Source organism: Parasteatoda tepidariorum, chromosome 1 (assembly GCF_982258835.1).
Source record: "Parasteatoda tepidariorum strain Cologne lab strain chromosome 1, Ptep-v5.0, whole genome shotgun sequence".
Taxonomy (NCBI): domain Eukaryota; kingdom Metazoa; phylum Arthropoda; class Arachnida; order Araneae; family Theridiidae; genus Parasteatoda; species Parasteatoda tepidariorum.
This window is the reverse complement of record NC_141755.1, coordinates 126,377,658-126,400,526: the sequence shown is the minus strand read 5'-3', so window position 1 is coordinate 126,400,526 and position 22,869 is coordinate 126,377,658. Positions and strand designations below refer to the sequence as shown.

The 22,869-nt window shown below is 27.2% G+C and overlaps 1 protein-coding gene across 4 annotated transcripts in view; it reads right to left on the bottom strand.

Annotated features, from left to right (window-relative positions):
• LOC107455735 (protein DENND6A) overlaps nucleotides 1-22,869 on the bottom strand; it is a 72,913-nt gene that overhangs the window by 22,119 nt on the left and 27,925 nt on the right. For 3 of the 4 annotated variants that reach the window (XM_016073413.3, XM_087152577.1, XM_043055284.3), the window contains exons 10-16: nucleotides 19,537-19,598; nucleotides 17,026-17,121; nucleotides 10,513-10,601; nucleotides 5,723-5,785; nucleotides 4,607-4,671; nucleotides 2,252-2,341; nucleotides 588-641 (exon numbers count right to left, since the gene is read on the bottom strand). In XM_016073413.3, coding sequence (XP_015928899.1) covers nucleotides 588-641; nucleotides 2,252-2,341; nucleotides 4,607-4,671; nucleotides 5,723-5,785; nucleotides 10,513-10,601; nucleotides 17,026-17,121; nucleotides 19,537-19,598 — 519 coding nt within the window. The remainder of the gene's footprint in view (nucleotides 1-587; nucleotides 642-2,251; nucleotides 2,342-4,606; nucleotides 4,672-5,722; nucleotides 5,786-10,512; nucleotides 10,602-17,025; nucleotides 17,122-19,536; nucleotides 19,599-22,869) is intronic. The other variant, XM_043055283.3, reaches the window with a different exon arrangement.

Sequence of the window (22,869 nt, the reverse complement as noted above, 5' to 3'; positions counted from 1 at the left end):
TCTTTGAATTGTTCAGAATTCTCTTTTTAGGGGCGTTCATTTTAATGGATGAAGTTGACCCTTTTTTGGAAAATAGCCAGCCAGACCTCCAAACCTAAACCCTACGCTTCAAAGAGAGCAAATTGAACTGCTATTTTAAATCACAACCACGAGATTCAATTTGAGCATAAATGGATCTGACAGCAATTCTGAAGTAACTTATTTTCATGAAAGTTTGGTTAGTGATACCCTGAAAAATAAAAATGAATACATATATTGAATGTACACTTAGTTTTGTATAATTTTCTTTAGAAAAAATAGGCTTTTATGTGACGGTTTTCTTCAAAATTATGCAGCCATTAAAGGATTAAAAAAAATTTATTTTATAGGACAAAATACACAAGTTGAATAAAATCAGTCAAATAGTTCTTGACTATTTCTTTAAGTTTGATTACTCAGAAACTATCTGGCCGATTAAAAGTATATTGGCTTTAGTATTTCGATTTTAGATGAATTTCGCTCTGACTTAGTTAAAGCATTTTTTTCCCTTAGTTTTTCAATGAGAAGTTAATTATAAAAATTGAGAAGAAGAATGTGGAAATACTTACTTTATGAGGTGATATATTTTTTAAAAGAGGCATTAAACTTGCCATATACCTTTCCTAAAAGTAAAGAGAAGAAGCACCTTACAAATGATAATAGAGGGTGCAGCTAATGCAATGCTAATACAACACAAAATAAGCACTTTTTAAGCACTCCAAAAATATTTTTCAATCACTTTCCAAAATAAAAAATAATTAGGATATGTGCAGGAATAAAAATTATTTCCTTCTATTGTTTAAAGTTCTTAATATATAAACATACAATCAACAAAATGCAAAAACATTTTCTAAGACTTCACATAATCTTGATAAAATAACCAGTCTCTGATAAATATTGGAGGGAAAATTTTGAAAATCATGCTTTTTTGGTAATTTATGATGACAATCGATGTGTCAAAGAAAAAAATCTCATTTTGAAAGATAGAAAGTTAAGCACATTTTACAAACCCTCGTTTAAAGGCTTTTAAAAAGCATAAATTAAAAATAAGAAACTTTAAGCACTTTTCAAAAACACTATGCAACCTGCATGTTTCTTAAAAATTAAACAAAATTCACGGATTTTTTTTTTCCATATTTTTTTTAACTGTCTTCTTAACTTATTAAACATAAACTATTAAATGTCAGCTGAGAGACAAACTAGACTGAAGCATAATATCATTAAGAAGACTTAATATAACGAATGCTATAGATCCTTGCATGTTTATCTTATACTCGAGATCAATTTTTCACTATCGAAAATCATTTCATTCAAAGCCACTTGTTTCTAAAATTTGTTACCTTAAAGCCACCTATAGATCTCCACCATCTTTTAAGAACTTTAATCCCAAATTGTTAAGAATAAGTCTTTTTCCCAGTAAATCTTAAATTAATAACTTATCAAATTTCATGTGTTAGACAAACTAAACTTCGACTTAAAGAATAAGAAACTTCCATACAATTTGTACTTTGTTCAAATTGATTTCTGCTTTCCATTGTTAAATATTTAACTTGATGAGTCTTTCAAGTCCCTCTTTAAAACCTCCTTATATAGACTTTTGAAATGATCTGTCGGCTTGAGCCTGTCTTAAAGATTTATTTTCAATGTGTATTATATTTTGGGCAAAAATCCCTATGAAATGAATGCAGTACTTGAGGAAAATGCTTTACAATTAAAAACTCCCCTTAATTAACTTGCCTCAAATATTAATTTTATCAACAAAATTACAAAAATCCTCATAGAATACAGATATCAAAATATTTTTTTCTTCATTTATCAAAATTAAATTAAATTATGTATTTGAAAATTAAATTATGTATTTGAAAATTAAAAGTTTTTTTCATAAAACATTTTCTTTTGCAATTTTTAACCTGCATCATTTTCTTGAAAGATGTAAACATTTACAACATCACTAAAAAAACAATTTCTCTGAAGAGAAATGAGCCTGTTAAAAAATCTGGTTTTAAATGCTGATGTTCCTAAGAGCTGATTAAAACTACTCAATATTTTGGGATAATATAGAATGTTTTAAATATATATATATATATATATATATATATATATATATATATATATATATATATATATATACAGGAAATAAAGAATTTATAGGTAGTGCAATGAGAAGTAAGCAATTTTAAAAAAGAAAAGTTTGTAAGAAATAAACAAAAAAGGAGGAATATAAGAAACTTACCAAAGGAATGATAAAGCTCTGGGTTAATTCTAAAAGGTAATGCCTCAAAATAGTATTCTGTACTTCTACAGGCCGCTCAGATTGAATGCCCTGCAATAAAAACAATATATAAAAATCATTAAGTCCCTTTATACTGTGCTCTTCAACATACATAGTGAGAGGTGAAGAAATCAATATTCCCAGTTTATAAGGATTCCTTCTGATAAAGCACTTAGTGTGATCAGGGTGCATAGCCATAAGCACCTTTTAAGTACTGCACTACATGAACAAAATAATTTTCATAATCATGATAAATTGAAAATTTAGTTTCTGACAAAGAACTCTTTTTGTGTTTATATAAGCCATTACAAAATGATCCAGAGGTTTTTTTTTCGGTTCAATATCAGAGGGTGTAAAGTAAAGTCTGAAATTGAGAATATCTTGCAATATACAGTGAGTTACACACAAGACAGTAATAATCTCACCGAACCTAGCTCAGTAGACGCACATGCGGACTCGCAAGTATTTCATCAAACATGTCAAATGATTGTCGCTTTCTTATGCTACGTATCGACGATACACCAAAATAGATTGTGGTTGAATGAATTTTGAAAACGTTGAATAGAACGATGTGAAAAGCACACTTTTGCATAACACGTGGCGAAAACTGACATGGTAAAGAAGAAAAAAAAATTTCGAAAAGAGAAAATGAAGCCCTTACCCAGTGAAAATTGCATCTTTTAAAAAACGAAAGTCGAAAATAAGCACTTTTTAACCATGTACTAGAATAAATAAAGAGTCAACAAATGGCTGCTAATCCTACAATCTCAATTGATTGAATAATCTCTTTTTTATTGATTTGGTAGGTAAAAAGGTAAAAAGACCATCCAATAAAAAGAGTAAAAAATTTTAATTTAGAACTACAATCAAGACATTTCTTAATACTTATATTCCAACTACAAGTTAAATTTCAAGTAAAGTACTCTGTACGGCTCAATTTTTATACTTTCCGGCCCTGAGGCGATTTAGTATTTTCTTTATCTACATATGTTCACATCTTTAAAATGATACAAGAATTTTAATAGCTTTTCAAAAAATATATAATACGGCGCCTGCTATTTCAGCATGTAGGGTGTGCAAGTGAAAATATTCATGCAATATTTTTATTTTTAGAATAATATAATTTGTAAACATTTTGTCTCGTAAAATGTTATAGAAATTTTGTAATAAAACAGTAAAAAATAAAAGCCCAGATTTATGGAATACTCCGAATCACTATTTTCATAATCAATAATGATTAAAAAATTTCAAAAAATAAACATCAAATCATGTTTTTTTAACCTACAGGAGAAAATAGCGGGATCACAATTGAAACAAGGGGAAAAATTCTTTGTCCATGATTTTCACATGACCCGTAGTCGGGGACGAAACCAATATCCCGCTCAAATTACGAGAGCCGTACGAGGAGAGTTAAGTTACAAAAATCAACATATTTAAGAATTGCTCAAATTTATTCTTATTATAAAAACAGTTTTATTTTTTAATTCCAACTATTTATTTTCCTTGAAATTTAAAATTAACATCAATTTTGTTTCATTATGATTGTAATTTTAATGATATTCTTTTGTAGTATGATAATGTTTTTAAAATACAGTATATCCCTTTTAAATGCAAAATAAATATCTAAAGTCAAATACTAAAAAATTAAGAAGAATAAAAATCTAGTAAGTCATTAGGATTTGTTTTAATTTATATTTCTGACAAGATCAATTATTATTAATTAAGTTCTTATCTATGCTCAATTTCTTGTTAATCTATAAAAAAATTATAATGCTATAAAGAAGCAATTGATCTTATATTTCAAAGAAATCAACGCAAATATGGTTCTTAAGGAAAGTCAGCAACTACAAATACGTTTTTTCCACTATCGATGCGCTCACCAACCCCAGTACGTGTTTTTCTATCATTGTTGGGTTTTTTTCGACTAAAAAAGATAATTTTGCATAGAAAATACTCATTACATTTTCAGAGTAGCTACTTTTGATCTGATTATTTATTTTGCATTTAAAAGACATGTCTTTTGGGCTTACAAAAGAGTTTTTTTCTAAAAAGGTAATTTATGGGTTACCCAAAGGAAAAATGTGTATTTAGTGTACTTTATATATTTTACTTATTCACATCATAACATACTTAATTAATTAACATCAGTTAATAAAAGTACATACATTGTTTTGATTATAAAAGACTGTCTAGTATTATTGTTCCCTGCAATGACTTCTCCTTAAGTTTCTTATAGAAAAGCCCTTTAGGATGCTTTAACAAAGATAGTTTTAAATTAATTTCAGATTATAAAAATTTTTGTAAAGAATTACAAACCTTCAAAATATGTTTCAAAACATCCTTATCTTTGCTCAGAAATGGTTTATACTGTGTATACAGACCTTAAAGAAATAAGATGACATTTTATGACAGCAGATAAAAAGTAAAAAAATTTCAATTAACTTATTGTCTAGCAATAAAAATCTAAAAACTAAAAAGAAATTCAAATAAGTTATTAGTTGGTTATTAAATATGATCATAAATTTGTAACAGTAATTATTATGGTTTGAATACTTTCATTTTAGTTTCCTAGACAAAGAAAATACAATTGCAATAACTAATTTTTATTATTAATTGATAAAAGTTATGCTTTTAATCTTTTAATAACACAGTGAACAATAAAGTACGATTAAATGATACAAAAACAAAATATCAATACTATTAGAGGTAATAATCTTTAATAAATAAAATATATCAGTGATTCTCAATCTTTTGTCGTGGCACACTTTTAACGATTTCGATACCAAGAATAAAAAAGTTGTTTATTTACAATATATATTACACTGTGTAAATTAGTTTGTGACAATAATTTCAGCTTTTTCTAATTGTGCAGTTTTTATTTCATCTTTTTCCCCTCGCATGGCTTTATAGTTCTTTTCTTTTGTTTATTATAAGTTTATGTTAAAATAAGTAGGAAATTTAATGACTATTAAAATTATTATTAATTAAAAAAAAGCAAGCTAACAAAAGGAAATAAAAGCTAACAATTATAATAAGCAATGCAATTAATAGTTATAAAAATAAATTAACAAAGGATAACTCACAAAAAAGAGCTAACAATTAATAATTAACAAGGAATCACACAAAAATAAAAATGAATGTAAAAAAAAAACTAAAAATTAATAGCTATAAATAACAAGCTAACAATTAATAAATAGCAACAAAAAAAACCAGTGAACTTGTAATCTCTGAGGATGATCTGAAGACGTGCCATCGATCTTCTGCAGAGAAGATTACTCCCCTGTCTGCTAGCCTAACAACATGCGCTCAAAGTCGAGCCCTTTATTGTAGAACAGTTTAACGAGGACCCACTTACTGACAGTGACGCTTGTCTCTACGATCAGTCATCTGTGGGACTATGAGTTAGTAATATAAAGCAATAAAGAGTTTTACCTGGTTTAGAATCCAAAACTTTGATGTTGCCTCCTCTTTTAATTTTATGTTTATTGGGCACACCTGGAAAGGTTCACTAAATAATTATCTAAATAAAATTGTGTTAGATCAACAACAGATTCAATTAAAATCATTTTGTTTGTCAAACTATAACTGTTGGAACCAGAAGCGCTCGAGCAGCATGTTATTCATATTTGAGAAACGCAATTATGTCTTGAGTGTCTGTGTTAATATGCATACGTTACATCCGAGTAAATATTTGTGAAAGCAACAATTCGTTTCATACATTAGCAAAATGTTTAATTACGTAACTATGGAATTGTTCACTGACTCCACACTAGTTTATCAATGATTTTTCATTTATCAAAAAAAGCTTTTTCCATTAACACCTATTATTATACGCAGTATTATTCACAAAAAAAATTCCTTTATAGTTTAAGGATCAACAGAGGATTTATAGGGTAAAAAAATTTGCTGAGGTCTCATCCAGTGATCATTCACAGAAATTTTATTCATGATTTAATATAGTCAGAGTAAATTTATTCTGAATGATCATTCACATGCAAATTTAGTCATCACTCATTATGCAAATTTTTGAATAATGATTGATGAATAAATTCATTAGTCATGACTAATTTTTTATCTTGAATAACGAGCAAAAAATGCAAGCATTTAGTTTGTATATATGTGTTAACATATTTTTTATGTATGTAGAATGAATGTATGCATATAAATATAATTTATTAATGTACGAGCAATGGATGTAAGTTTGTATGTATGTAAAGATATATATGCAGAGGTATATACGTATATGAAATATTTGTACGTATGCATAAAAGATATATGTATGAATATACAGATTTAAATACAATATTTGTATGTATGCACAAACATTATTTGTACATACATTATATGCACATAATTTTGTACATAATATACATGTAAACATGCATATTACTTTTTATTTACGCATGTTGAGACAATATATGTATGTACATATACATGTATTTATACACCCAAGTATATTCAAGTATGAATGTAGATAAATATGTGCATTGTACGCAAGAACTTTGTTTATACATACGATGTATGTACATATTTATGTATATAAAATGCATACATAGACATATACAGTGTATGTTCCTATGTATGCACATATCTATGTACATTGTCAAAATATGCATATGAAATGTACATATGCATGTACAAAAATGTACGTTCTAGCATTATATGTAGGTATATACAATGTATGCAAGTACATATCATATATAAATGCATGTATGTATAAGAAATTTCTGATGTATACATACATTATGCATATGTAAGTCAAACTCTTTAACCATAAAACTAAGAAAATATTTATTTTATCTTACTCCAGCGTAACATTATTGTTTTATAAGTTCTTATACTTATTAGTGCTATTGTATACAGATTTCGTGATTTTTTTCATTTTTTTCAAAAAATCAGATTTTTTTTATATTTAAATCGGATTTTTTTTTATTTAAATCAGATTTTTTTGATTTTTATTCAAACACATTGTAAGAACTTTAATTTATGATTAAAAATACTTTATAAATGTTTAATCAAAATTAAATTAATATTAAAACATTATAAGAATATTTTAGAAGCTCTAACTTACTAATATAATTTTTCAATACAATACATAGCTTTGAATGCATAGCAACCATTTTGAAACAAATGCATTAATTGAAATTTGAAGATTAGATGAAATAGAGAATTTAATGAAAGTGGTCTGTCTAGGTTTTTCTGAGAGGTATTTATTTTGTGAAAATTTAGACATAATTTGTGAAAATTAAAAGTAATATTAAAAAATCAACACAAAAATATGGATTTATTCATTTCTTACTAAACACAAAAATAAAATTTTTAAAAAAAAGTATTTTGAGAAACTATTGTTATTCCTTTGTTGATTTCCAAAGATGAATTTGTGAAGGTACCCTAAGCAGTAGCAAATTTGGCTTGGACAGACTCTTTAACTATTAAATTAAAGTTTCAATTAGCAAACCATAATTTTAATTTAAAATTGTGTTGTTTTTTTCTCTTGATTTTTAATATGACAAAATAAATGTAACAGATTGTGTTTATAAATGTAGTCATTCATCAAAAAATAAATAAATATTTAATCTATGTATTTTTATATTAAAATATTCATTTTTAATTCTATATCAAAATAGACAAGCTAAAAAAAATTTTTTTTTAAATCTATGCACTCATTGGAATTTTTTTTAGCAAAATTTCTTAATAGAAAATCTGATAATGTCAAAGATACTGTAAACATATTATGAGAAAAAAATACCAGTTACCAGTTAATAACTCTACTGCCTCAAATAGACTTTGAAAGGGAAGAATGACACTATATCAGGAAAAAATATCTGAATTCATTAGCCTTTTTTTTTTCTATTTTTGGCATATTAGGGTAATTTCTTTTTAATATAACCTCAAGCTTTAGAAATATACATCTTCCACCAATGAAATATAATGTAGATTTTAATTCCATGCTGTTTCAATCAAAAGGTAGAATTTTAATTAAGATTATTTGCATTTTTTTTTCGAAATGCATGTCTATTAATTACTTTCTACAGCTATGCAAGGCTATAATAAGACAGCATTAAATGTGTACTTTAATCTGTACTTTCAATTTCAAGAATCAAAAGATTTTTAAAAAAGTAATTTCAAATGTGTTGGAATTTAACACACACCAAGAAAGAAAGTAATTTCGTTAACTAAAATTAATTAATACAGCAATTTATTTACAATAAATTTTAAAACTAAGAAAAGAAAATAATAAAAGAATCAATAATTTAAAACACTGTTTTTTATCTTTTAAAATCAATATATATATTGCTTTTAAAACTGATATAAATCAGTTGATTTAAATCAATGATTTTTTTTAAAAAATCATTTGATTTAAATCAAGCTGATTTAAATCAACGAAGCCTGATTGTATATATTGCTGTAAAAGTGTATTTTCTGGTGAAAGCGGCATATCGTTGCAAGTGTCGTACATTGATAAAAATGAAAAAATTTTACCATAAGCGCCACGCATGTCAGCATCCTTATAGAAGAGACCTTTAAATTATCATTTAGAATATCTGCATAGTAAAAAATTTTTTTATACATTTCATAAAGTAAACTTTTAATTTCTAAATAATAAAAAAAAATCTGTTAACAGATCCGATCGCTTACGGCCGCAGATTGCTTAGGCAAGGCTAAACTAGATCATCCTTGATATAGGCTAATGTGGAATAAGCGTGCATTATAAATGATCTCTTTAAATGGTCTGAAAATAATATTAAGTACAACAAAATATTTTTAAATACACCAAATAACGTAATTTCTAAATTATTTTTGGGGGGGGGGGATAGCCTAAAATGCGTTAACAAAGAGTTCACACGACAAAAAAAAATTTTCATCTAAAAAAAAGTAATAAAACGATATAAAATAAAGTTCAGAACAGCAATTAATTAACAGCAAAAAAATATTTATACCCTCAGACGCGCTGATAAAAACCTTGCATTCGGAGGGTGGGAGTTTGAGAGAATTCTTCTATTATAAAAAAATAATTCAACCATATTTAGCGGAACAATTAATGCTGCGACTGATTACAGAAATCTGTAAAACAATATAATAAGAAAAATAAAATAAAAAAATTTTAAGCTAAAAATTTATTCAAAAAAAAAAAAAAATTTAAAAATAAAAATACTTAAAAATTTATTACAGTTAACGATTTGAGGAAAAACTAATAATAACGAAACAACTAATAACGATATAACTAATAATAACAGAACCAAAAAAATTCTCATGAGCGAAGAAGAAAGGTGGGTCTCGTCCAATGAAAATTCAGCTTGAAAAACCTCCACCTCCTGTCATTTCTGTTTAGGAGGAATCAATCGGTTATTTTTAAAGAGGTTGCTGTCGAAACTTTGCTAAGAATTGGCGATTGTTGATTATTAAAAACTGTATAAAATATTATATATTAGAAGGGTTTTTTTTTAAAATATGTGGGGGAGGGAATGCCAACCTTCCTCCATCATAAGGTACCTCAAGATTAAATCAAGTTCTTATATACTTGTGAATTGTCGTTTTTAATAATTGCAGTGTTAGTTATGCAATAAAATTGTGTAAAGAATTAGTTATAAATTACACACTTCATTTAAAAATGCAGGTACTCTAGTTTCTTAATTCATCCTTTGTTATTTTGTAATCTTTTATTAACCAATAAAGTGTTTAAAGGTATTTCATGTGTTTCTAATTCTGAAAGGAGCAGGGGGAGAAAAAACAGATTTTGAAGAAGAGAATGTTATAGTGTGGAAATTATTTCACTGCTCCATTTTAGAAGTTCATTTCATACTATGAAATGATTGCTAGAACTTGCACCATTAAAACATTTTCAATGTGTTCAATAATTAAAGATTGAAAGAGGAGACAAACTCATCTATGTTGATAATGAAATAAAACAACAGGATTGCCACTCAAATCTGAACACAATATATTAAGAGGAAAAACATCATACCTAAAACAAATAATGCTTTAGTAAATGTTAATATAGCTGAAATATCCCATAGATTTCAGTTTCTGTGGTCACCATTTTTTTAAAAGACAAAATTAATAAAAACAAAATTCCTTGCATTTTTCCAGTTTCTAAAGAAAAACATCCCTCTTATTTTAGGTGATTCCCCTGTAGAGTAGCAACCCTGTTTAGAGTTAATCAGTCAGTAATTTACAATTTTACATCATAAAAAATGTAGATATGAAAAGAAATCACATACTTTGAAGATCTCCTATTCTAATGATGTGAGGCCAGTGCTGCAATGTTTTAGCAAAAAAAGGGTTCGTTACTCCGAGTATCACTGGAGGGCTGTAATAAAATCTGTATATACTAGGGTTCATTGCTTTCTCTTTTGCAATTAATTTTTTTACACATTAATTGGCCGTTCTCAAGTAGTGCATAACTGACAAATAACATTTCTTTCAAATTAAATCAATTGTGTTGCGTTAAGTAAAATACTTGGTTATTTACCAGTTTTATTGCATATTCATTGACTAAGTATGTCTCTCATAAAATTATGTATACTTAAGTTTTGCTCATCATTTTCAATAGTTAATTCATTATCAACTATGAAGAAAAACTCATTAAATCGAACACTGAACTTTTACGTCCTTTGCCTAGGAAGATGCAGGAAGTATTACTCATACAGCGTTACCCATTGGGCATCTGTGAACCTAAGTCATGGAGGCGAGCAACATTACCCACTCACACAGATACCCGTTTGTAGGGTGGGCCACATTCACACAATAGAGAACAACACACAGAGAGAAACATCCTGAGCGGGATTCGAACCCGCAGTCAGACACACTAATCGGCTCAATCGAATATACAAATTATTGAAATGATCTTTGAGCGCGGTTATAGTTTGATCATCTGATCAGGCTTCAAAAGTTATTAAGGTTTTGAAACACAAAAGTTTATTCAAGTGTGACATCACTCTCTAGCACTAATATCTTTTTTTAAGACACTTTTAATAATAACAACAATTACATATGTTGCGAATTTAAAATAACAAAAGCGTTGTGTTTACAAAACAAAAAAACTATAGATAATATTTTTAATTAAACATGTAAAAAAAATTTTTTTCTTATATTAAGAGTGATATTCACGAAGCTTGTTGAGAGAAAAACTCATTATTTATTTTCATCTTCGCAATTCGTAAATAATCATCATAATAAAAAATAACAATCATGAAATCCGTTGCCGAAAAAAAGATAGACAACGGAATCACACGAATCGGACTCCTCAAAAAGGGATTACTCAAATATGTGTTTCATTTTGAGATTAGATTATTGTAATAAATAATATTGTACAAAAAATATCGGATTTATAAAATTTTAGAGAAATGAATAGCAATAATAGCCAAAAAAATCTATAAAATCATTGCTTTAAAAAGTAAATACTCAAATGCACGATTCGAGTTTTCTATATTGTTTGAAATGTATCGAGATATTTAAAAACCATGAGAAAATAAACATCAATAAACTGCCTAAAATACAATCGAAACATTATAGCGATTTTCGATACTATTGCCGTAAATTGAGAGTGCCAAAAAGTTATTATCTAAACGCATGATTGAAAATTTACATGTAAATTTCTGCAGAAAAGAAAACTAAAAATTTTTATTTTTCATAACAAAAATCTTTCTACAAGAATTCTGTGACGTTCTGCGACAATGTTGCCATGATTCTACCACATGGGTAATTTATTTTTAAAAGTTAATCATACTGTTTCTGAATATGAATAATACCTTAGTTGATCCATAATTAGTTGTGAATTGATATCTTTCTGAATAATAAATGTTAAATTTGGCTGTAAAATTTTTACATCATTATAACAAATGAAATATAAGAAATATAGCTTAATATTAGTATGATTTTTCAATGTGCTAGCTTGATTGTTTAAATATTTTTGTATACTAGGTTTAAACGAGATCATGAAGTATTCTATCCCAGTGGAAAAGAACTTCTTTTTCGAGCCATTTAAAATTGTATGCTTAACTCATTGAGTTACTCTAGGAAAGGATTTATATATTTTACTATGAAAATAACATAAAACTAATTTTTTATATTTAGTTATTTTATTTTATTTCTTTAAGAGATGAAACTTAAAATTTTTGATAGGAATGAAGAAAGAGAATTTAATTTTTCTGTCATTTAAATACACATCATTTATTGTTTTTCATAAACTAAATGCAATAAACTTTAGGACACAAAAACTGAAATTGCATATAACAAAAGCATGCTTTAGGGTTCCCACTCAATTTTTTTTTAAAAATTCAATGACTTTTCAATGACTTTCAAGGACCTAAAATCAAATTTTTCAAGGACCTATTTGGTATTATTCTTATATGCTAAAGTAGTACATGTCAAGCAGATTTTACAATTATGTAGAAGCAGAAATTGTATATTTTAAAATCACAATGCTTATTTGACAACAACAAAAAAAATTTTATTAAATTCATCAGCTAATAATACAAATGATTGATACATTGCTGTTTCAAATCACTTAGAAAAATTCCAATTGACAAAAAAAAAAATCCAACAATACAAACTAACATCAGTGTAACTTTTCATGAAAAATTAGAATTAATGAAACTAAATGAATGTATAATGCATATTATACATTCATTTAGTTTCTTTCAAACAAGCATAGTAAATAATTGATAAAGGTTGTTTAATAGCATGGTTATTAAATTATAAATATTTTTCTTAATATGTTAGACCAAATTTTAGGATACAGGAAATGTATATAATTAGATAAATTATCACTTTAACATATCTGTTTCATTTATAATATCAAATTTTTGATTTTGTTAGAATATTAGTAATGTATTTTGAACATAATAAAATCTATTGTAGAACAATATTTCACAGATAACTATCGAAGACTTACCGAGCTTCATTTTCTTTAAAATATATCCATAAAATATGAAGCATGATTTTTAAAATTTTGTGAAAATGGGTAATTTTCACTAAGCGTAATTTTTAAATCGCATTTATATGAATCTAGATAAACTATATGTAAATCGAAATTATAAGAAAAGTGCAGTAAGTCTCTAAGATTGCGTAAATCACATATCACAATGTGTGATTTGTAAATTGAAAAGCGGTGTATGTTTCTTAAATCGGAATAATATGAATAGCAAATGATACAAAGCGCATGAACTAACAAGACATAAACTACAATGTAAAATACATACCTGCCAACTTTTAATCCCTTCCATAATGATTTTTCCCAGTGGTATTAAAATTTCAATTTTAAGCAAAAAAAATATGTTGTATTTGAAAAAGCTTAAGCTGACAACCATGATAGTAACACGTATTAATATATATGCTTAATTTTTTTAAGAATAGTGGTGAACAAAATAATTTAAAAATTAAGTTAATAAAAGAAAAAAATAGTATATATTTACTACCACTTTAAATATAAAAATAAAATTTTACGCCAAATGCGTAAAAGTTGGCAGGTATGAAGATACATAAATCACTTTAATGTGAATTCTGTTATGTGATTAGCTAATAGTTTTCATGAGAATAGTGATCATTAAGATGCAAATTGCAATTTGTGATTCGAAAGGTGCCATATATAGAACAGCTATGTGTGATTCTTAAATCATTTTGATGAGAATTGTGGGTGGTAATTCTTAAATCTCTCTTTTGTGAATTGCAATACGTGATTTTTAAACTACTAGAATGAGAATTGTGAGGCATGATTCTGAAATTACTTAAATACGTTACATGATTCAGAAATAACTTCTGATGAGATCTGATATTAATTCTGATGAGTAATTGGCAAATCACTTTACAATAATATTCAATATGCGATTCATTAATCACTTTCAGTTAAACCACAATTTGTAGAACATTTTATATGAATTACGATCTGTAAATCAAGAATCAGTTTAATGTGAATCACGATGTTTATTCATAATCAATGAAACCTGTAGAACTAAATTTTATTTATTAGCAGTAAAAACTAAATGTAAAAATTTTATTGTAAATGATAAAAAATTAATTATTCTTTGTACATAAATTAAAAGAACAAATAGGATAACAATATTAACCTGTCGTAATAATGGAGTTAACACATTGAACATATTTCTAAATCAGTTGAACACTTTATATCATTCGAAAATTATGACTAAAAAACCTAAAATTTGCTAGAAATTTTAGCTTTCAATACATCAGAGTCTGAAAAATCTGGGAGAAAAAAGTTTTGAGAGAAAAATTGCATAAATCAGAATTTCTATGATTTTCCTTTGAATTTATTTATTATTTTTTTACTACTTTTTGTAAGAAAAATTAGTAGTATTTTAATTCCTACAAAATCAAGTACTTTTCAAGTACCCTATGGCAAAATTCAAGGACTTTTCAGGGCCCTGATATTTTTTTTTAACCAAATTCAAGGACTTTCAAGGTTTTTCAAGTACTGTGGGAACCCTGTGCTAATAAATACTAATTAATTTAAATTAATTTTATTTGCATCATATATCTTTTACTCATAATTGGTATAGAATAAAGTTTAAAATAATACTTGATAGATTTAGCGTCATAAAGTTTAATCGCCTTCAATCATTTGTACTATATAAACATTAAATGAATAAAATTTTATTTATTAAATGAAAATATAAACAGTTGAGGTTCGCTTTTTCTTCTTCTAAAATTTGTGAAATAAATCATATTGCTGATTACAAGATGTATTTTTTAATACAAAACATAATAAATTCAAATTTAAAGAAATTTTTAATTAAAATTTGATATTCATTGCTGCCAGCTCTACTGGATTTACCAGTACATTACATTACTGGCCAGTTTTTCTCAGTCTACTCACTGGTTGTTGACTATAGAAAATTCCTTAAAATTGAGTAAGTTTCCGAAAAAAATTCCGATTGAAACAGAATTTTTACACATTTTATTGAATATAACCTATACAGGAGCATAATTTACAGAGTCTCTCATCATTTACATTACGTCTGGGACAGAGAGATTGTCCTTACTTGTTATCGGAAAAAACCGAAATCTCCGATGTTTCAAGAATGTAAAAACGTATCCTTTGGATGGCATCAGTTTTATTTGAAGACTATGTAAGAAAATTGGATCGGAAATTCTTCGCTAAAAAAGAAAAGTGATACTCTTTATGGATAAATGCACAGCACATAGTGATCTACCTAATTTGAAAGCAGTAAACTTGCAGTTTCTCCCGCCAAACACAACAGCAAAGTTGCAGCCGATGGACCAGGGTATCATAAAGTGCTTCAAACAGTCTTATCGTAAATGGCTTGTCAGAAAAATGATCTTAAATATTGTAAGCAATTAAAAGATTTGTAATTAATAAGCATTAATTAAATAATACGACAATATTTTGAAAGTCTAAAACTGAAACTAACGGTAAGTCATAAAGTAAGTTTTTCGTCATTGAAACATCGAAACAGTATCAGATTCGAGTTATCGCGAATTCACTGTATTTAAAATTTTGAGTTAGCATAACAAAAAATTCATTTATTCAAATGGCTTGTCAGAAAAATGATCTTAAATATTGTAAGCAATTAGAAGATTTGTAATTAATAAGCATTAATTAAATAATACGACAATATTTTGAAAGTCTAAAACTGAAACTAACGGTAAGTCATAAAGTAAGTTTTTCGTCAGTCCTATCAGATTCGAGTTATCGCGAATTCACTGTATTTAAAATTTTGAGTTAGCATAACAAAAAATTCATTTAATATCAATCCTATCTGAAAAATATTACAGAATATTTATTAGTGTCATTAAATTTTTGTGTTTTGATGACAAAAACTCCTAAAAATTCATTCTATGTAAAATGTTTAGTACAACAGTTATCATGAAATATATATTTCGTAAAATCAACCAGATTTTTTCTTGTCGATATGGAAAGTGAATATTTGTCAGTATTTACTGGATATTTCCTATCTATCTATGGTTGGCAGCTATGAATATTGTTAATTTAATTAAAAACACAGAAGAATGTTTTTGAAACAATATTAATCAATATTTTATATTACTTTTTTTTCCATCACACTTTTAATGATTTCGAAATTTGACAGCACACAAGGAAAAAAGTTAAGTTTAAAAGTTGTTTACTTACCTATATTACACTGTGTAAAATAATTTATAATAATAATTTTGAAGGTAAAATAAAATAATATGTACAACAAAAACACGCTCATGAAGAGATTAATTACAAGTTAACTGTTTTTTTGTTGTTTTTTTTGCTATTTATTAATTGTTAGCTTGTTTTTTATAGTTATTAATTTTTAGTTTTTTTTACATTAATTGTTATTTTTGTGCGATTCCTTGTTAACTTGTTTTTTTTTTTTTTTTTTGCTAATTATTAATTGTTAGCTATTTTCGTTAGTTTTCCTCTGTTAATTTGTTTTTATAACAATTAATTGCACAGCTTATTTAAATTGTTAGCTTTTATTTCCTTTTGTAAGTTAATATTTCCTTCTCTTGTTAATTACTAATTTTAATCCTCGTTAAATTTCCTACTTATTTTAAGATTGTCAAAGACAGGCTGTCAAAAGATGTTCAAAAGTGAGAATAAAAAGATACTTTTCTTCAATTAAGAATGAAAAAAGCATTTTAATTTTTATTGCATCATTTAGAGGCATACAAAATTGGTTGAGAATTTAACAAAAGGGCATCAAGGTATAGTAAAAAATAAATACACACAATTTATTTATTTTTTAAAAAAATAATAAAAAACTTACGGTGCTTGTACTTTTGTTGTATACTCCTTGAATTCACTATCATGAATTGTAAAAAATGGTCTATAATCACAACAGTACTTAAGAGGCCAAATCATGCTTTTAAAAAGAGAAGAATAAATAATATGAGAAAAATCCCCAGAATTACACATTTCAAATATATATTAAATCCTAAAAGTAAATAATTTTGTCGCTGTAAAATAAATCAATGACCACCAATGAAACAGTTCTGTTATAGCAATTCATTAATCTTTTACATTATTTTATAATTTTTTTTTTTTTTACCCTTTATCAAAGCAGGTACTCAGCAAGTAACATATGGGGAAAAAACTCTCGAAACTAATAGTGAGCAACAAAAAGCAATTTATAGTCGGTAGGACATCTGGCACTTTCAAATATACTAATAATATGGCATGTTATTTTAAATATCACAATACTACGCAAAAAGAAAAGTTGAATCAAAATTAAAGTACATTAAACGATAAAATTTTTATAACAAATAAAGGACTCCTCTAAAAAGGTTGAATGAGACTGAATCGTTATAATGATTCAGTCTCATTCACTCATTTGACCTCACTCAATATTAATTTATTGTTCTGTACACAAAAAGAATTATGTTTTAAAATTAAAAAACAGACAATTGTCAAAAGGGAAAGATGTTTTTGTTGTGATCTCTCTCTTGGGTAGTAAACAAATGCAAATCTATTTTTAAAATGCATTTTTAATGCCAGTCAAAGAGAAATGTTATCTATTTAAAACATAGGAGATTCTGTATAGAAATCTCATACACACTTCATATTGTGATAAAAGTCTTAATAGAAAGTTTTCATTCTATTTTATATCCGTCGTTGAACAGTGGACCCAATTTTGGATTTACGACTACTAATGTTCAATTCCATAGCCTTGTCATTTTGAATCCAATTCAGAAGACAAGGAAACTCCTGGATAAAGTATTGGGAGAAATTTTGCCATCGTTGGGGACTTTTTCGATGGGACTAACCCACATTTGCACTATATGGAGAAGAAGATCACGAGAACCTCCCACGGTTAGCTTGACATGAAAGAGACTCTAACCCATGATCCGTCTACCACTGAGGATATTTATCATCAGCACTGTGGTCAGTGCACGCCAAATGCGAATTCGTATCGACCAGCCATAGGTGAGATTCGAACCCGGTTCACCTCATTGGAAGGCGATTGCTCTATCCCCTGAGCCATCGCGACTTGTAGATTTGAAAAGGGGGTTTTACACTTACTATGTTCAATAAAATCTTGCCCACTTTTGTATAAGTATGTAACAAACATTGATTTGGCCGAATATCAACATTTCTTTCTTCACTAAAACATTATTTATAAATAAGCTTAGTCATTATTGAGAAATATTCAAAACTTAGCTATGGCATTGGTAGGGTGTAAAAGGTGAAAAAAAAACTATTATAGTTATCCATCAGAAATATTTAAGATAAACTAACAACTATTACTAGAAACTCTTTTAAAAATGTCATGCTATTATGAAAACGCCCATTAAAAAAAAAGTTATATACAAAAGCGAAACAGTAAAACTCAAAATAAATCTTAATTTTTGAATGAAAAGATAGAGCTACAATGAAAACAGAATCTGGCATCTATCTGGGCTATAATGAAAACAGGAAAAATGAAACAAAAAAAAGCAAAACAAAAGTATTCTCAATATTTAAAACAAAAAGTGTTAACAAAAATAACGAAATCGACCTGCCCAAAAATAAGCTGCACAAAACTTGTGGTTCAGTATAAAGTAATCTACTTTCAATTCTTCATATTTCACTTTTTCATTCGTCTTTCAGAACATAAATATATAAGTTTTAAAGCTTAACAAAAAGGTGTAAGATTTATTTTCGATAATGCACAGTTAAAAATACAATTTTAAATAACTCTTTATTAAATCAACTCAAATTCAAAAAAAATAAATAAATAAATAAATATTTCGCAAAAAATACTTGACCAAATATTTGGCCGAATATTAGGCCAACCGAATATTCAACAAAAGGGTCGAATATTCGTTACATTTCTTCTTTTGTATATACATGTACAAACACAGTTGATGCTCAATACAATGACTAGAGTGATACAAATATTGTGAATATTTAAAATTAGTGTGTTAATATTCCACACACATGGTTCTCACTTAAAGAAAGAAAATTCCCCCACTTATCCAGGTGAATATGTTTTTATCTATACCCGTACAATTTTTTCATTTGAAAAGTTTGATATAATTATTTATAATGTCAAATATTAGATTTTGTGAGTAAAACAATATCATTGAATGAGGATAGGAAAGATTTATTAAAAGTTTTTTTTGACAACAAATAACTGTAATAGATGTTAGAATGACTTAAAACGAATATAAATAACTGATTGCAATTACTGAAAATTCCAAGACTTTTTAGAATTAAAATGATGATTTCAGGACTGCAGTAATGGGTGGTCATACTAAAGACTGTATTATATAATGTAACATAATTTAAAATGAATTACCTAATTAAAGCTTGAACAATATCACAGGTTATTGTAGGTGAACTAGCCATCACAATAATAGGCTAAAAAAGAAAGTAAAAAAAAGGGTAAATACAGTTTTCTGTAGTCACAACTATACAGATCAGTTGGATTAATTTATGTCAAGAGTAAAAAGAGTTATTTTACAACTTGCAAAAATATAATTTAAAATGTTACATTGAAAACTTACATAAAAGAAGACCAAAAGTTTTTTTTTTTTTTTCCTACCTTAAAACTTTTTAATGACTGATTCTGGCGTAAGAGATTCATAAATGATATTTTAAAACCCATTTGTGATGGATAAAAGATTTGAAAGAAAAATTTCTCTTATCTGGTATTGGTTAACTGCAACTGTTAAGATGATCTTTATAATAAAAACCTAAAAACATGACAGTTTGTAAAAAATGAGAAACAAAATTCCAAGTTTGAAAAGAACTCTTTTTAGATGATTTCCCTGTGGAGTGGCAACTCTGAACACCTATATAAAGGTTTTTGTGACACCCTAGAAGGACCATTCAAGCATTGCCTAATAAAACATCTGCTTCAGAATAAATTTCAGATACTTTAAAACGTCATCCATTCTTGTTATCTTATCAAATAATTGCAGTCTGTTCTTGCTGGAAATTTCTTCAATACAATGTTTGTAGAGTGTCCATTCTACAGAACTTGTATTTAGAATTCACTTCAATGATACACAACCAATGTAAATAAAGTTGCCTTCCTGTCTCTTAACACTAAACATACCAGAAACCGGTCAAATGACTGCATCGCTTTCTGCATGTTTGGCTTCGTGACTTTTTCTAACAATTATATGCAGCTGGTATTCTATCATTACTTTTTTGTATTCTGTTTGCTTCGAATAATACGTGTCGTCCACCCGTTTCTACCGTGACCGGTCGGGAGAACACTTTATTGCTTCATAAGGTTATGGGATGACGATGTAATGCGACCTATTGCATTGGATCGATTGTACATTTCTGCAAAAGGACTGTTGCGTAGTGAGTTGCAATCAGAATAACTGTGAATTCAAGAAAGTACCTAACATTTTAGAGTGGCATTTTTGTGCAAGATGAAGTGACAAAAACTAAATGTTGTGGTCAGTAGCTTATATTTTATTTTGATAGCTTTACTTCATTTCTAACTAACTGTTAGTTTTTACCCAGAAAAATGTCGAAACAATCAAGATGGCAAGAGTTCTTTGAAGAAATAATATTAATTATAAGAATTAAAATTCTTATAATTATATAGGAATAATTATAAGTAGGGTCCGCCTTTGTGAATGTGTGCAAATCGGGTCCGTTATTGCAAAAAAACTTTTTCAAGGTGTTTTTAAATTGTAAAAACATACAAGATTTTGCTCAACACTGTAAAATTATAATTAAAAAAATTAAATTTTAAAAAATAAACAGCAATTGCAGCTACTAAATTAGCGATGCAACATACAAATATTTGGTATTTAGCAGGGTTCGCCAAGTGGGCCCACTTTGAAAAAACCCGCCCGGGTTTTATCGGGTGGGCCCACCTTGAAAAAACCCACTCAGAACGATAAGTGGGTTTTTTCAAATTTTTTTACTGACACTTATTCTTTTGCATTTACTTTTATATAATTTATTGTCCAGCATAAATTTGTCAAATAGAGTTGCTTGATTTATGTCATTAAGTTTTTAATATTAGTAAAGTAAAAGAAACTCGAATCTTCGTATAATTTTATAGTAGGTACTATTGAAAACTTTAAGTGGGTTTTTTCAAAAAGTAATATTTTAATGGTATTAAATCAAATAATAATTTAAATAATATAGTCTGAAAAGATCAATTTTTCGAATATAGTTGCATGCTTTTTATATTAATAAGTAAGTTATTATTATTAATTCGTATGTTTAAAAAAGCTGAAAAGAAACAATTTTTTTTCTTTTTTTACCAAGTGATACATTAACAAATTTAAACAGTTTTATTTTCTGGCTTTAAAAAAAAGAAAAAAAAGCTAAAATTTTTTATAAGAGAATTTTTTAAAATTATTTATCTAAAAATGAAATCATTTTCCTAGGGTTAATACTTTGAAAACAAATGGGACAAGTAACTGATACTCTTTATAATTATACATAGTTTTAATTTCACTTTCTATTAATCTTATTATAAAAACATGTAAGACCATTAAATATTTATTTCAGTTTTTTATTTAACTCAAGTCAGATGAAATTTTAGTTTTTATTGATTATAAATATTTACAGATTATAATTTTATAATAGGTAATATCCATATGTTTAATAAATATAGTAAATAAATGTGTGTGAAAACAAAAAGATTAATAAACTTGTTTCTTTTATATTACTGCATTTATATTTTGTAATTCTTGAGTTAAATTATGAAACATAATGTACTTAACAATAAAGAAGATTCAAATATGTGATAATGCGTTATTTAAACTTAACATAAAATACATATAACCAGGGTTCCCCAAGTGAGCCCACTTTAGAAAAACCCACTTGGTGGTTTTTTTCACAAATTGTTTTTTTTTAAAATTTGGTTCAAAAAGAAGTATCTCCTAATACTATCATTGGACACATCGTTGAAGTTAACAAATATTTTAGAAATGTGCATCAAGAACATGGATGAGCAAATGAAAAAAACTGCTTGATAACCCAATGACCAAATGATACTAGGTGGAATTCATATTGTAAGCGTGTAAAAACTTTTGCCAATAATTACCATAAATACGAAGAGATTGTTCTTGAACATCAAAATGAATCTTCAGTGTTTTCACTACAGCGCGAGAATGCGAGAATCTCGCATATTTTTTTCCTTTCTCGCAATAAAAAATGATTAACGCGAGAAGTTCGCGCACTCTATTAATCAATTTCAAAATGCACGAATTTTGGAAAAAATTTCATCTTTTGCAATTTTGAATAAAATCCGTTTCACTTTTCTTCCTTGATCTTTCATTATTTTGAACATCGGTCCTTGTTATCTAGCTTCTCTATTTATAAGTATTGTTCAGAGCCGGTGCGAACAGCAGAACACCCCCCCCCCCCGAGCCGCGGAATCCCTTTCAGAACACATTTCTCTGCAACCACGTGTTCACTGTAGGTAAGGTTTCTTCATGTAAGACGTTTGCATTTTTTGTGCATGAATGTAAGATGGACAAATACCTTGTTAAGGCGACATCTTCTACTCCGTAACGGACAATTGAAAATGAAACAAATGTCGGTAGAAGCGGTCAAAACAAAACAAATACGGATATTTTTCAGCCAAATAAGTATAATAGCCGATGAAAAAGTAGATATAGAACATTTTCCATATGATGATGCAGCAAAAATA